This window comes from Salarias fasciatus, chromosome 7 (genome assembly GCF_902148845.1).
Source record: "Salarias fasciatus chromosome 7, fSalaFa1.1, whole genome shotgun sequence".
In the NCBI taxonomy this organism is placed as follows: domain Eukaryota; kingdom Metazoa; phylum Chordata; class Actinopteri; order Blenniiformes; family Blenniidae; genus Salarias; species Salarias fasciatus.
The window spans coordinates 9500223-9513055 of record NC_043751.1 but is presented as its reverse complement, the minus strand read 5'-3'; the positions used below and the strand labels follow the sequence as shown (position 1 = coordinate 9513055).

At 46.3% G+C, this 12833-nt stretch overlaps 3 protein-coding genes across 3 annotated transcripts in view; 1 reads left to right on the top strand and 2 right to left on the bottom strand.

Annotated features, from left to right (window-relative positions):
* LOC115392602 (potassium voltage-gated channel subfamily D member 2-like) overlaps positions 1-5498 on the top strand; it is a 40209-nt gene extending 34711 nt beyond the window's left edge. The window contains exons 5-7 of the mRNA XM_030097311.1: positions 490-588; positions 1587-1807; positions 3907-5498. Of these exons, the coding sequence (XP_029953171.1) occupies positions 490-588; positions 1587-1807; positions 3907-4081 (495 nt within the window). The 3' untranslated portion in view covers positions 4082-5498. The remainder of the gene's footprint in view (positions 1-489; positions 589-1586; positions 1808-3906) is intronic.
* A 522-nt stretch (positions 5499-6020) lies between these two features.
* Positions 6021-8122, bottom strand: LOC115391467 (alpha-1A adrenergic receptor-like). The gene is made up of 3 exons (XM_030095742.1): positions 7048-8122; positions 6353-6591; positions 6021-6179 (listed from the first exon to the last, which is right to left on the bottom strand). Exons 1-3 carry the CDS (start codon positions 7811-7813, stop codon positions 6021-6023), a joined length of 1164 nt encoding a protein of 387 aa, XP_029951602.1. The 5' UTR covers positions 7814-8122.
* Positions 8123-10653: 2531 nt separating this feature from the next.
* Positions 10654-12427, bottom strand: parietopsin. Its single transcript, XM_030097314.1, has 3 exons — positions 11757-12427; positions 11234-11562; positions 10654-11151 (listed from the first exon to the last, which is right to left on the bottom strand). Exons 1-3 carry the CDS (start codon positions 12214-12216, stop codon positions 10867-10869), a joined length of 1074 nt encoding a protein of 357 aa, XP_029953174.1. The 5' UTR covers positions 12217-12427; the 3' UTR covers positions 10654-10866.
* Positions 12428-12833: the final 406 nt, after the last annotated feature.

Below are 12833 nucleotides of genomic sequence, written 5' to 3'. Positions count from 1 at the left end.
GGTTGTAGTGCCGACTAATACGACATCCCTTCCATCCCAGAGCCGTGCAGAGCTCCATCTCCGTGTGTGGTGTTGTGGTGGACCTGTGCTGTGTTTGGTTCGGCCCGTTCGATCTGTGTCTGGGTGTCGCCGCTGCTGTTGCACTGAAATGAGCTCAGTTCAAATTTGACTCCTCTGGTCCTTCTCACTGAATCCGTGAGAAAAAGGCAAAAAAAAAAAAAAACAAAAAAAACAAAGCAAAAAGCAGTTCTATCAGTGAAACATGTTGTAATCAGCCTCTGTCTCTATGCATCCCCCCCCAAAAAAAAATACACATCGCCATCTCACCAGGGTCAGTAGCCTGGCTGCCGTGCAACAGATCAACATTTCAACCCTCAGTGCTTTGCCTTCTCTCCACTACATCACCGGGCTGCTAGCCGTTGCCTGACGCTGTCTCCAAGCGGAGTGCGAACCTGTTCATCTACACTGCTTCTCTTTTGTTTCTCCAAGGCCTCCAAAGAGGCGGGACAGGCCCTCGTGGGGAAGCCCGCCAGTCCTCCGTTTGAGAGCCAACACCATCATCTGCTGCACTGCCTGGAGAAGACCACGGTAACTGTTTACACACTAAACGCTGTGTCCAGCAGCAAACACTCGCTTGGAGGGATCCTTCATTTTACTGTCTTGGTAGCAGACTTCTCGCAGTTTAAAATAGCTGCCTGCAAATAAGATGAACTTCCTTTCCTGTAACCGCCGCTCCATCATCAATGAAGCCAGTGAGTCTCAAATAGAAACAAAGTGAGTTTTTCCATCCGTGCTCAAACCGTAGAATCTATTTTACATGCAGCGAGGGATAAAAATAGCTGTAAATGGGGATGGTGAACGCCGGGTCATCTCGCCAGCAGCATGCTAAAGACGACATGGCTCCGGTTGCGAGGAGCATTATTTCCTCCAAACAAACCAGCGCAGTTCATTTTACACGATCTATAATTTAGAGATGTAAGAGCCGCTTTAATGCTCGGCTGTGACATGAGTTTTACACTTGCAGCTCTACAGTCCAGAGACGCAGACAGGCCATAAATCAGCGTTCCTCCTCGTGGACAATCCCCCCCCCTCAGTAAAAGGCTCGTTTCTTGTCTGGGAAAAAGCTCTATAAGGGCATCTTGCATTCAGATTGCGGCTCAGAAGTTTACATCAGCCTCTCATGCCGTGCATTATGGATGGGAGGCAGAGAGCGGAGCAAGAGTGACTGGGTGAAGGTATAAAGAACACACTCCTGATTTAAAGCTGGCCACCGTGCAGTGTCACTCTGCCACCTGCTGGCGGTGCTGTAGCACACTTTGAGCCTGACCTTCAAGTCATGCTCATTTGTCACCGGGATAACAGTTGTGAATGTTTTCGCAGATGGCACTTAATGTGGACATCTGGGCCAATATATATCTATTCCCAGGATGATTCATTTTCCAATTAATAAACAATTTTTGCCGTGGACTCTGTTCAGTCTGTTTAGTCTTTACTGGGAAACATCTTTACTCGATATTCGGCCGAGCTAATCGTCAGCGTGATGGACGGATTCCTAAAGCGCGGCTGATTCCAAATCTGCTCCCCAGAACCACGAGTTTGTGGACGAGCAGACGTTCCAGGCCAACTGCATGGAGATCTCCGTGATGAACAAGTCGGGCTCCCGCGCCTCCTCGCTGTCCTCGTCTCCGCACGGCCTCGGCTCGTGCTGCTCTCGGCGCCACAGGAAGAAGAGCAGCTTCAGCCTGCCCAGCACAAACAACCAGGAGCTCAGCACCATCCAGATCAGAGAGAGGCCGGTGGCCAACAGGTACTCCGCTTATCTCCCCGTCTGGTCTCTGCTTCTTTTGACACACATTAAACACACTTGCAAGCAGTGTTACGAGATAAGATAAACAGCTTTGAATTCACACAGCAAAATTAAAGGACTGGCTGAAAAAAAAAATTTCAGTTTGAAGATATCTGTCTGGCAGGCCTCAGATCTGCGGATCTGATGTCTTAAAGAAAAAGGGGGAAACGGGAGACAGCTTTCACATCTGATATTTGAACTGTTGAATTAAAGTACATACATTACAAACAGATCTCATGTTGCTTTTCACTCATAGTAGCTAAAACTACATGTAATTTAGAACAACAATGCATCAACTCAGCATGTTTAGAGAAGATTTCAAACCTTTTTAAACGTCCATTTAATTAGCAGCAGAACTAAATGAAGCTCTTCAACAGATCGCGTGTGTTATTTCTCTAATCGAACAGATTCCGACAGAAATATCTTGTTGAAACGACTGATTCAGAACGTCCCCAGACGGAGCTGTCTTCTCTGAATCAGCTCCATCGCTGATGCAGATGGTTGAAGAATTCTCCCACATTCTGTCTATTGAAGGCTCTCCGTGACTCCTTGCCAGCGATGTAGCCTCCTGGGTTCAGGATGAGCAATAGTGGCGCCTTTTGAGACGCTCAAATCAAGTGCAATCCCTCCTTTTATGCAAGAAAAATAACTGAGAGTTCTAACTGTGCAATAAGAAAACATACTCAGAAGAACTCATCTCTTCCTTCTTGTTTCTGTGTTTTAAAAAAAACAGCTATTTGTTCTTTGTGATGCCATCTTAATTGAATGTATAAAATATCAGAGAATAGTGTTGCTCAGGTTCATTTAAACCTCATGGTGGTAGATCGATTCATGATCGTTTTCAATACACGGCGACCTTGGGTGACCTTGTTTTTTATTGTATTGAATTGAGACGAAATGATATGAAAAGTTTAAAGACCTAAATGCCACAGAACCAAACTGCAGACGCACGCCGAAAATGAAAAAGGGCTTTATTTTCTAAATGAACCAGGTACGTTTTCGCAGAGACGGTGCATAAGAAATGTATTATATTACCAATTTGAAACAGCCGTCTCTCTTCTTGTGTGAACGCGGTTTGCTTCCTTATGAAAATTATTGACTTTAGCAACATGACTAGTCCACATCGCATACTGAAAAAAACTCATTTATGTTGTGCCTGAGCCCTAAATGGAGTGAGTAACACATACACTTTGTCCCTAATTTGTTGCCACACTTCTGTTTATGGTTGGCTGGACTGAGAAAGTGGATCATTTTACACATTGGCTCACTTCTCCCTCTTATTGTTCTCCTGCTCAGTTCCTCCATCCCTCTTCTTTCTTGCACAGCGCTCCCGCTCCTCTGAATAATCCATAACTACTATTTAATGCCTGCATGTTATCATGCACGCTGCTTTGTTGATTGCGCAGAGTAAAAACTAATAAAATACCCACACCGTCGACGACTCGGCGCAGGATATTTCAAAAAGATAATTAAAATCAAAGCGATCTGCTTTTCTTTGTACCTCCAGGGCTGAGCGGGAAAACGTGCAACTTCGTTAATTGGGCAAACTTGTCCAATAATTTTTGGTGTGAAAATACTCATAGACGGGTGAGAAGAGTACATTTCTTTCTTGACATTTCATGTGAAAACATTCATCCCGTGTGCGAGACTTAATTTCGGCTCCCATCGAGCCGGCGCTGTATACAAACTGCCAATTAGAAAGCGATCGCACTCTATAGACTCCCGTAGACTCAGCTGCAGCCGGAGAATCACGGACAAACAGAGTCGAGGCGACGAAAGAGCGTGTTCAGTGGAGATGTTTGGTTTTGTACACACAGTCCTCGCATTCAGTAGATCCTCCGGAGTCCAGATTGTAAACTGAAGCGCTGACCGCGAGCCAACGACCCTTTTTACAAATTCACACCGCTCAGAGAGCCAGCATGTCTCTGCAGTGTGTGTTTGTGTGTGTGTGTGTGTGTGTGTGTGTGTGTGTGCTCTGCGCGGCATATTCGTTGGTCGAGCTGCACGCGATGTCGGCCGTGCGCAGGTCGGTTCCCTCACCCTGCGTTGTCCTCCCACAGCCGCTCCAGCCTGAACGCCAAACTGGACGAGACCGTGCCCTTGAAATGCGACGAGCCCTACATCACCCCGTCCATGGTCAGCCTGTCGGCCCCGGTGGTCACCTCGCCGGACGGGGACGGCTCCGCCACCACAGCATACTCTCAGAGCAACATTGTCCGAGTATCTGCCTTGTAGATGTCATGCCTATCTGATCAGCTGACTGGTCTCCAGAAGCACCGGGCGCTGAGGAGAGGGACCACCGAGCATCAACCTGCCATAACCTAGAGGGACTCTAAAGATTCGCGGAGGTCGGGGGCTTTTGAAGTTAGTGATCTCATCTGATGTCAAACTCTGCATGGAATTTGAAACGATGTGGGACAGCTGCCTTGGAAGTCAAAGCAAACCAGCAGATCTTGCTTCATCAAGCACACCAGAGCAAAGAAGTTGTTGGAATGCGCGGTTCATCGTTGTTGCCTAAAAATACTGAGAAAAAAAACTTTATTTTTGAATATGTAATGTAGTTGTATTTGTTGTCTCTGACTCAAAGGAGGGAAGGCAGACATTTGAGGGTCACAGTCGGTGGCCTCTGAAGACAAAGCACACATATTCATTAAACGAAGGCCATCTTTGTGAATATTGAATCAGCCCACTCACACATTAGAGACGCTCACCTCACTCACCGCCTGAATACATGGGTTGTTTTGAGACCCCCCCCCCCCACCCTCAATGACATGGTTTCTTCAATCTTGCCCTCACTGTTGTAAATTCAGAAAAACATGCATCCACCGGAATGGATTACTGTTGTGAATATTCATTAACTGACTCATTAACTGGTTGGTGTCATCGCTTGATGAGTAAAATATATTACGCATCCCGACATGTTTGTGAAATGTGCAAAGTGAAAGTCAAAATGACAAAATCTGTGTTAGCTTACATATTTGACATTCCGATATGGATCTGTGTGGAAGCCGCTGTCATTAGTTAACAATTGATATTGAGAACTATACAGGGTAAATGTTAGTTAGGTCACAAGATAGAAGCATACGTGAATGTTCTCAGCAGCACTTAACTGATTACTGTCCCTAATGTGGACGCCGGGAGAAACCGTTACAAAAAGAGTGTTGAGCATCGATTCCACTGACTTCCTCATTATGCTACTCAACAGCCAGACTTGGTAGTTTTCACTGTGTCAAAGGGCCATTTTGTACATTTTTCATATTGTAAATATCTCAGTTAGGACTTTATCAACTGCATTGGAAAGTTGGCTTCTCTTATTTCTAGATTTAGTTGACAGTCGTCAGCATACTATTTCTGTCTGTTACCTGATTGAATTAAGGATTTGCATGCTGTCATTGCAGAATTATGTTTTATTATTAAAGTATGTCTCTGCTTCTTTGTTGGAAGTGTGTCAGTGAAAATGCAACCGATGGAGGAAAACACACTGAGGCTGGTATGTTATGATGTAAATTCTGCAACACTTTGCTTTTAATGAAATACAAATCTTGTCATGGACTACGCATATAAAGGGGGTAAAGGAAAAAGGGGGCAAATAATCACACATTGTGCATTTGGTGCAGTGGATAGAATAAATACTGTAGCTCTACCGAAACATTCACCCATGTCTTTTTCCTTTTTTGTTTTTAAAACTCAAACACAATCAGGTGGATTTCAGGATAATTTTCCTGATTACATCGAGTGCATCACTTAACTGGATGGGGTAATAATTGGGTGCTGCTGGAGGGCGTGTGAGGACCTGACTGCCCAGCAGTGGGTCCCGGCTGCCGGGCTCTCCGGAGACAGACGAGAGGCCCTCGGCGATGGCTTGACAGAGGGCTCGGCGGCTCCCCACCCGCTGGGCTGATTGCGTTGGTCTGGGCGGCTTCTCTCAGCACGCCTCGCCTCCGCTCCGCGGCGTCGGATAACTGCTGACGAGTCAGTCTGCATAAAATCTAAGATAACACAGCAGCGTGCAAAATAACAGGCTCCTCTCTTCCAAATAAAATCCCACACCCCGACAACTGGGCTTTAACTCGGTTCATACCGGGACGACGGACGGAGATTTATTGGAATGAAGGGAATGGGAATGGGGGCGTTTTACTGTAGTGCCGCTCTAAAGCAGAGAGGAGCAGGCCTGTTAGAATTTCTTGCTGAAAACGGAACTCAGTCTGTTCTTCAGGCGGTAAAACTCTGTCCGAAACTGGGGGTTCACAGCAGCGTAAATAATGGGGTCACTCAGGGATGTGATGCAGGCAACAGACACTGACAGGATCTCCAAGTCCTGAATGATTAAAGTCTGAAAGATGCAAGAGAAGGTTTAGAAGAAAATTAGACATCCTGGTGAAACAGAGGCAGGACTGTTTGTTTCATCTTGAGGTCTTAAACAAAACAAGTATTAATCTCGATACGCTCTAAAGATAGATTTAAAATACGCACATCTGCTTTCTGCTGGCTGACATCAGGACTCACCTGTGCATTCTTGTTTTTGTCACTGACAACGTTCACCAGGATGGTTGTGATCAGAGGAAGCCAGAACAAGAGGAAGGTTACAATAATGTATCCCGCCCGCTTGGCCATTTTGCTCTCCTTCTTTTTGCTGGCTCTCTCCTTGCCGGCTTTTGAAGGCATCATACAAACGGCGCCTTCCACCTCCACAGGTGGCTTCACAGCCTCGGTTTCGGAGACCGGCGGTAATGAAGCCCCTCGATCTGATGGAGCAACAGCCAGCCTTTGGCCGTGAACTCGCTCTGGTTCAGCCGATGGTGCAGGGGGAGATTTAGACTGTTGTTTCGGTGCAGCGGAGGAAACATGGAGGCTGCCTTCTCTGGTTTCTCTGTCAGTTTTCAGTCTTTCCTTTTCTCCTGTGGAATCATCTGCCGCTTTTTCCATCTTTGTGTTTGAGTTTTTAACATCGCCGAGCGCATTTCCATTTGCCGCACAGGGGATGGAGTTTTCTGCTGTGAAAGGTTTCTCCTCAGCTCGCGCTGCAAGAGGTTGCTCTAAGTCACTTATCTCCACGGTATATTTATGTTCTTTTTCACTCCCTGAATTGATGGAAACACATTGTAGAGGTTTTGCAGAGGTTTGCAGTGAAGCTGAAGAATTCCTCACAGATGAGTTTGGTTCAGCCGGAGCCTGAGCAACGTTCACTCTCAAGGTCAGGCTTTTCTCATGTTTTGCGTTTTCCACCACTGTGGTTTCCTCTCTCTTTCGCTCCTCCTCTGCGGGGTCTTTCTTCGAGAGAGGGAAAGTACCTTCGTCAAATATTTTACGATTGTGCGATTTCACGAGAGCTAATATTCGGGCGTAGAAGCCGGTGATCACGCCGAAGCAGGCGGCCCACAGCGGGAACAGCATGAACAATCCAAAGTTGTCGTAGGAAGGCAGCTTTTCTCTCTGCTGCCCTTTACATCGGGCATGCACGGGCGAGTCCCTCAGATACATCAGGCAGAGCACAGCCATGAGAACGGCCAAGATCCATGTGAGAGGAATGAGCACCATAATCCGTGTTTTTCTCTGACTGGCTTTGAAGGGTTGTGCGATGGCCTGATGCCGCTCTGCGCTGATGCACGCCAGGGTCAGCAGCTGGATGCAGCAGCTGAACGAGAACGAGACTATGTGCGTGTCGCAGATCAAATCGTCCACGCGGCCCCTCCGGTACACCGTCATGACGATGGCGAGCAGGATGGGGCAGTCGATGCCGCAGCGCAGGAAATCCACGACGGCGAGATTCACCACCAGCGCGTTGTTGGAGGTTTGCAGGGATTTCTGGTGGTACACCGCCAGCACGACGAAGACGTTCGCCGCAATCCCCACCACGGACGTGATCAACAGAATCAAGCTGTTTGCCACTACAAAGGCGGTGTCAACATATTCCTCCCAAACGGTGCCGTTCTCAAAGTCCCATGCAGGTGTAGGCGTGCGTCTCATCTCCAGGTTCAAACGGCGAGCATGTTTAATTCCGTGTCTTCATTCCCCCTCCGATGACCGAGCGCACATCAAGGCTGCTTTCTCTCGACGCGATGCATCTCTGCTGAATGAATAATACCACCGGGGTGAAAAAAAAAAAAACCGGCTTGGACAAGTTCCACCGAAGTATCCGCCCTTTTCATTATCACTCCGCGGCACGGCGGGCGTCACCTGGGAGTCCTCGTTGTTCACATTCATTAGAAGACTCCGCAGTTACATTCACAGCTGAGATAAGTGGAAAAAATAGAAAGCCAGTTGTTAATTGAATTGCAGTTACGTCACTTTTTTTTTTTTTTTTGTCTTACCTGATTGTGCGACTTTAAAAGGCCAAATCTGTAAAGCGCTAATGACGACGGCATGACAGGATGGATGTGTGAAATGAAGAGCAGCTCAACCAAGCCCACAAAGGTTAAAAAGCTCTGCGTTTAGTATGCCAGATGGATGACTTGGGACTTCTTACATTGCCTCAGGAAAAAAGGGAGCAATGCTGCAGGATTATAGCGTGACATTGTGTAATCCTGTTTGGAGATAAAGTGTGAAATACTCTTTGCTTCAAATGTGTAGGCTTACCGGACTATGCCAAATCTGGGATTAGATCAACACAATGCATATTGTGCCTGACCATCCCGACATATTAGGCTGATCAAACGTGTCCCCGAAGCCCCGCAGCAGGAAAACACAAAGTTCTGGAGGAAGAAGCACTCCTCGCTCGCAGCGTGTCAGGACGCAACAGACTGAGACAAGGTAATGGGCCTCTTCAAGTGACAAGACGAAAGTTAAAATCACTTTATTCAGAAGCAAATTCCCCCAGATTTTACAAATTTTACATCGAGCGTGGCAAACAGTTGGAGAAAAGGCTTGAAAGAAATTCAGCGCAAGCTGAAAACCAATCAAAACGGGATGACATGTCAACAAAAACATCTTCAGCAAACATCGAAATTTTACGGTGGAGTACCGCACGTTAACCTGACGCACAAACAGGCCCGAGTGAAAAGGGAAAAAAAACAAATAAACAGCAGATTAATCTGCCAAGACAAACCAAAATGTGTGAAAAAGGACGGCATGGGTGGATCTCTGATTGATCTGTTGTTCACAGCGAGACCACATCCGTGACACGCCGCAACGTGTCTTTTGAAAAATGAAGGCTGATTGTCAGGTTCCCTCCACTTAAATTTATTATCCTATTTGTCAACGCCTGCTCATTAGTGAAAACCCTCCACTACTGTGAGGTTCTGCTTCATCTTTATTCAGTGATGCAGATTAATCTTCATGACTCACTGTGGGCTCAGGCATGTGCCACGGGAGACATGATGTCCCCAGCTTTGAATCAGGCCCAGGGACGCTCTGATTTTGTTATCCTTCTCTGAACTGTCTAATGCTCCTCTGAACTCTCTACAAAGATGGAAAAAATACAAAACGATACGAATGAAAAATTGCCAAGCTGTGGAGCAATGAAGGGAATGAAAGAACACATCTTTTACCGGCTGGCTGGATTTCTATTGTTAAAACACGCTGAAAGCAAAGCTTGTTTAACAAGAACATTCAAATTTGTAATGTTTTTTTCTAAAGTGAATTTGAGGGCATGAAGGACTTGTTTAAGCATATTAAATTGCCTTTGCTCTTTCCCTGCACCAGAAAAACTATAATTGTGCTGAGTACTTTGTGTATTCGCACAGGTGCTTATGAGTGGAATTATGCCCACATACATTGCAGCAGCGCTTTCTGCTGCAGACATCTGGAGCGTGAGAGAGACGGAAAGAGGCAGAACTTATTGCATAATCCACAGCATATAAAAAAAAGATTTGGCCTGGCTGTCAGTATCGATTGGATGATAGAGCTGGCTACTATTGACTTTAATTCTTCTTTTTTTTTTGCATATTAATATCACAGAGGAAGCGATGCAGTGCAGTGTATCTAATATGAAATCAGATTACTTGTTGCCAGGAAAAGGCCCTGAAATATAAAAAAGGTCTGCGCTGGCTACTATATATATATATGAATCAATATTTCATTACTCAACGGCCTGAAAATGTTAAATACCCAACTTCTTTAAATGAGAGAAATATCTTCCCACACTATGTGAAAACAGAGCCACAGGATTTTATTGGAGAACAGAAAGTCAGGGGTGAAAGGCTGCTGTTCCTCGTAGTCCCTGTCTGAGTTGTACTCGTCGAGTCTTGTTAAAAATGAATACAAATGGAAAATTACAAATGGAAACCACATTTCTCACACACAGAAAAAAAAAGAAAAAAAAAAAGACTCTTTTCAGTCATTGTTTCCAGTCCTTTCAACAGCGACTCCCTCTTTTGGCTCGGCTCCTACACCCATCCGCACATGCAAGCATCAAAATGAAAACGGTAGCAGTTTACTGATCTAAAAACAAATCAAAGAAAGGAATCTGTCATATTGAATATTCTCATTGTTCCAAGAGGGAAACGGATGGACAAAGACTACAAGAACACCCTGCAATGTAATGTAATTCAGTTAAATGCCACAACAAACTAGTTTCAAAAGGAGATACAAAACAAACAAAGGAGGCATTTTTCAGTTGGGTTACATCGGATTGCATTCATGCATTACTTAAGAGTTTCTCACTTTGTCCAACCTATTGAATATTGGGGTCTTTTTTTTTTTGAGCTGTTCTCTCTGGGTGATAGGAAAAGACCTCTGCAAAAGACAGGAGCCTGGAGATGTTCTGTTCTGCATCCTCGATGAGGCGCCGGTGAAACACAGACAGCCTCGCGCAAGACGCCGTCTTTGTTTTTTGTTTTTTTTGTTTGTTTTTTTTTTCCACTGGCGAGAGTCAGAGAGGCAACACTTTGCTTTGCGTGTTGACGTTCCTGCTTAAGGAGGACGCCCAGCTCCTCCTGTTCAAGGGCCGCATGCGGATGGTGACGGTGGCGGGCCCGTGGGGGATGTAGCGGCCGCACGACAACACATCCAGAGTGCAATCACGAAACTGAGAGGAGAGCACAATTTTCACAACCACAGTGGCAATTTTTCCTTACGCTTTCTCATTCGAGGTTGTACTTTAGATCAATATGGTCACTCACCTGTTTGTTGGAGAGAAAGTAAATAATGGGGTTGTAGACGGGGCTGGTCTTGGCGAAGTACATGGGCATTGTGGCAAACAGCGGCGGGATGTACAGCTCCGGATCCACAACCACCACCACGGACAGCGCCGTGTAGGGCAGCCAGCACACGAAGAACGCTACGATCATGGCCAGGACCATACTGATGGCGTGGTCGTTCTCCTTCTGGCTGGGGCGTCCGCCCTGAAGCTCCACGCTCCTGTTCAGCTACAGGAAAACAGATTTGACCCACATGGCGTGATCAGATGGAGTGATTGTTTCGTAACAGCTGAATCTCCTCTGAACCCACCTTGATCATGTATTTCAGCACCTTGTAGTAGCAGTAAATGATGATGGCGACCGGCAGAATGAAGCAGACCAGCGTGTAAAGGATCAGGTAGCTGTAGTTGCTCCACGATCTCTCCTCCCAGGCCAGAGAGCAGGACGTCTGCACCCCCTCTGGTCCGTAGGAGCTCCAGCCGAACAGCGGAGTCACGGCCCAGAATAAACAGAAGAACCAGACAAACAGCAGCCCCGTGATGCTTCTCCGCATGCTCAGCCTCAATCCAAGATTTGGCTTGCACACCACGTTGTAGCGCTCGTAGGCGAGCAGAGTAAGAGTGCAGAGAGAGACGAGACCTATAAGAGACGGAAATCAGCAAATGAGAGAATAAAAACTCCAGACACATTGACACCATTTTTTTTTTTTTCTGAGCTGTGAATCATCTGAGAAGACAATGATTGTCTATAAAAGCTCTGGCAAATAAATACTATATTTGAGTTCTGCAGCAGTCAGACACAGAAGAAAAGTCTCCACTCGGATTGAAGCTTACCGAAATAGTTGACTGAGAATCCTTGGAAGACGCAGGCGGCGTGTCCGATGAAGAAAGAGCCGTGGTAGTTGGTGATGGTCACCACCAGCGAGCCGCACAGGCCGATCATGAGGTCGGACACGGCCAGGCTGAAGATCATGATGCTCATGGGCTGGAGGAGGGAGGGGTTCTTCAGCATCACCACGATGACCAGGCCGTTGTTGAACACCGACAGCACGGTGTTAATGAACATGAGGAACGACAGAATGCTGTAGCCCACCTGGGGGAAGATGGTGGGCGCCGCAGTCGCCTCCTCGGAGTGGACAGAGGGAAGAGGAGGAGGTGAGCCGGAGGCCCAGGGTGTGCTGCTGGTGTCCATGCTGGCCTGAGGGTCCGGGGGTGAAGAAGCTACTGTGAAGCCGGACGCTGAATCCACAGACACCCTGCTCAGCTCAGGAGCCAGCGTCATTGATCTGATCATTTCTGATCCTTGTCGGTCTTTTCTTATTTTCTAAGAAGTCTGATGGCGCACCTGTCTGATGCAAAAAGCAATATGAGAGATTGCTCGCTAACACGATTTGAGGGGGGATTATTCCTAATAAATCCAGCACTATCATTCTAATTGGAAAGTTGAGTGGTTATTAGTCAGGGATCAATTAGCTGTCAGAGTTGATTTTCACATTATGTAACGTATGTTCAGCTGTATGTATGAGAACCGAGTAAAAATGTGGAGCACACAGTTTCTTGATTCTGACTACAACCCTCGTTTATAGCTTTGTGTTCGAGGCAATTCAGAGATGATTCTTGGTTTTCTCAGCATGTTTTAATGTGACTCCAGAGACTGAGATATTCATCATTCTGTCAGATTCTGTAAATGTGATATTCGGCTGAATTATGGCATTCCACAGGGTTCTGTGTGAGGACCCATACATTTCACTTTTATAACATGAAACTGTTTGTTTATCTGTGACTATAATTGTTGCCACCTAAATAAACATTGAACTAAATTAATCCACAATTACAACTCAAATAGTTTGCTAATACTACGTTCCCAGTCCAGGAGTTTCAGGCCCCTGCTACTCCTCCCACCGCCAAGGA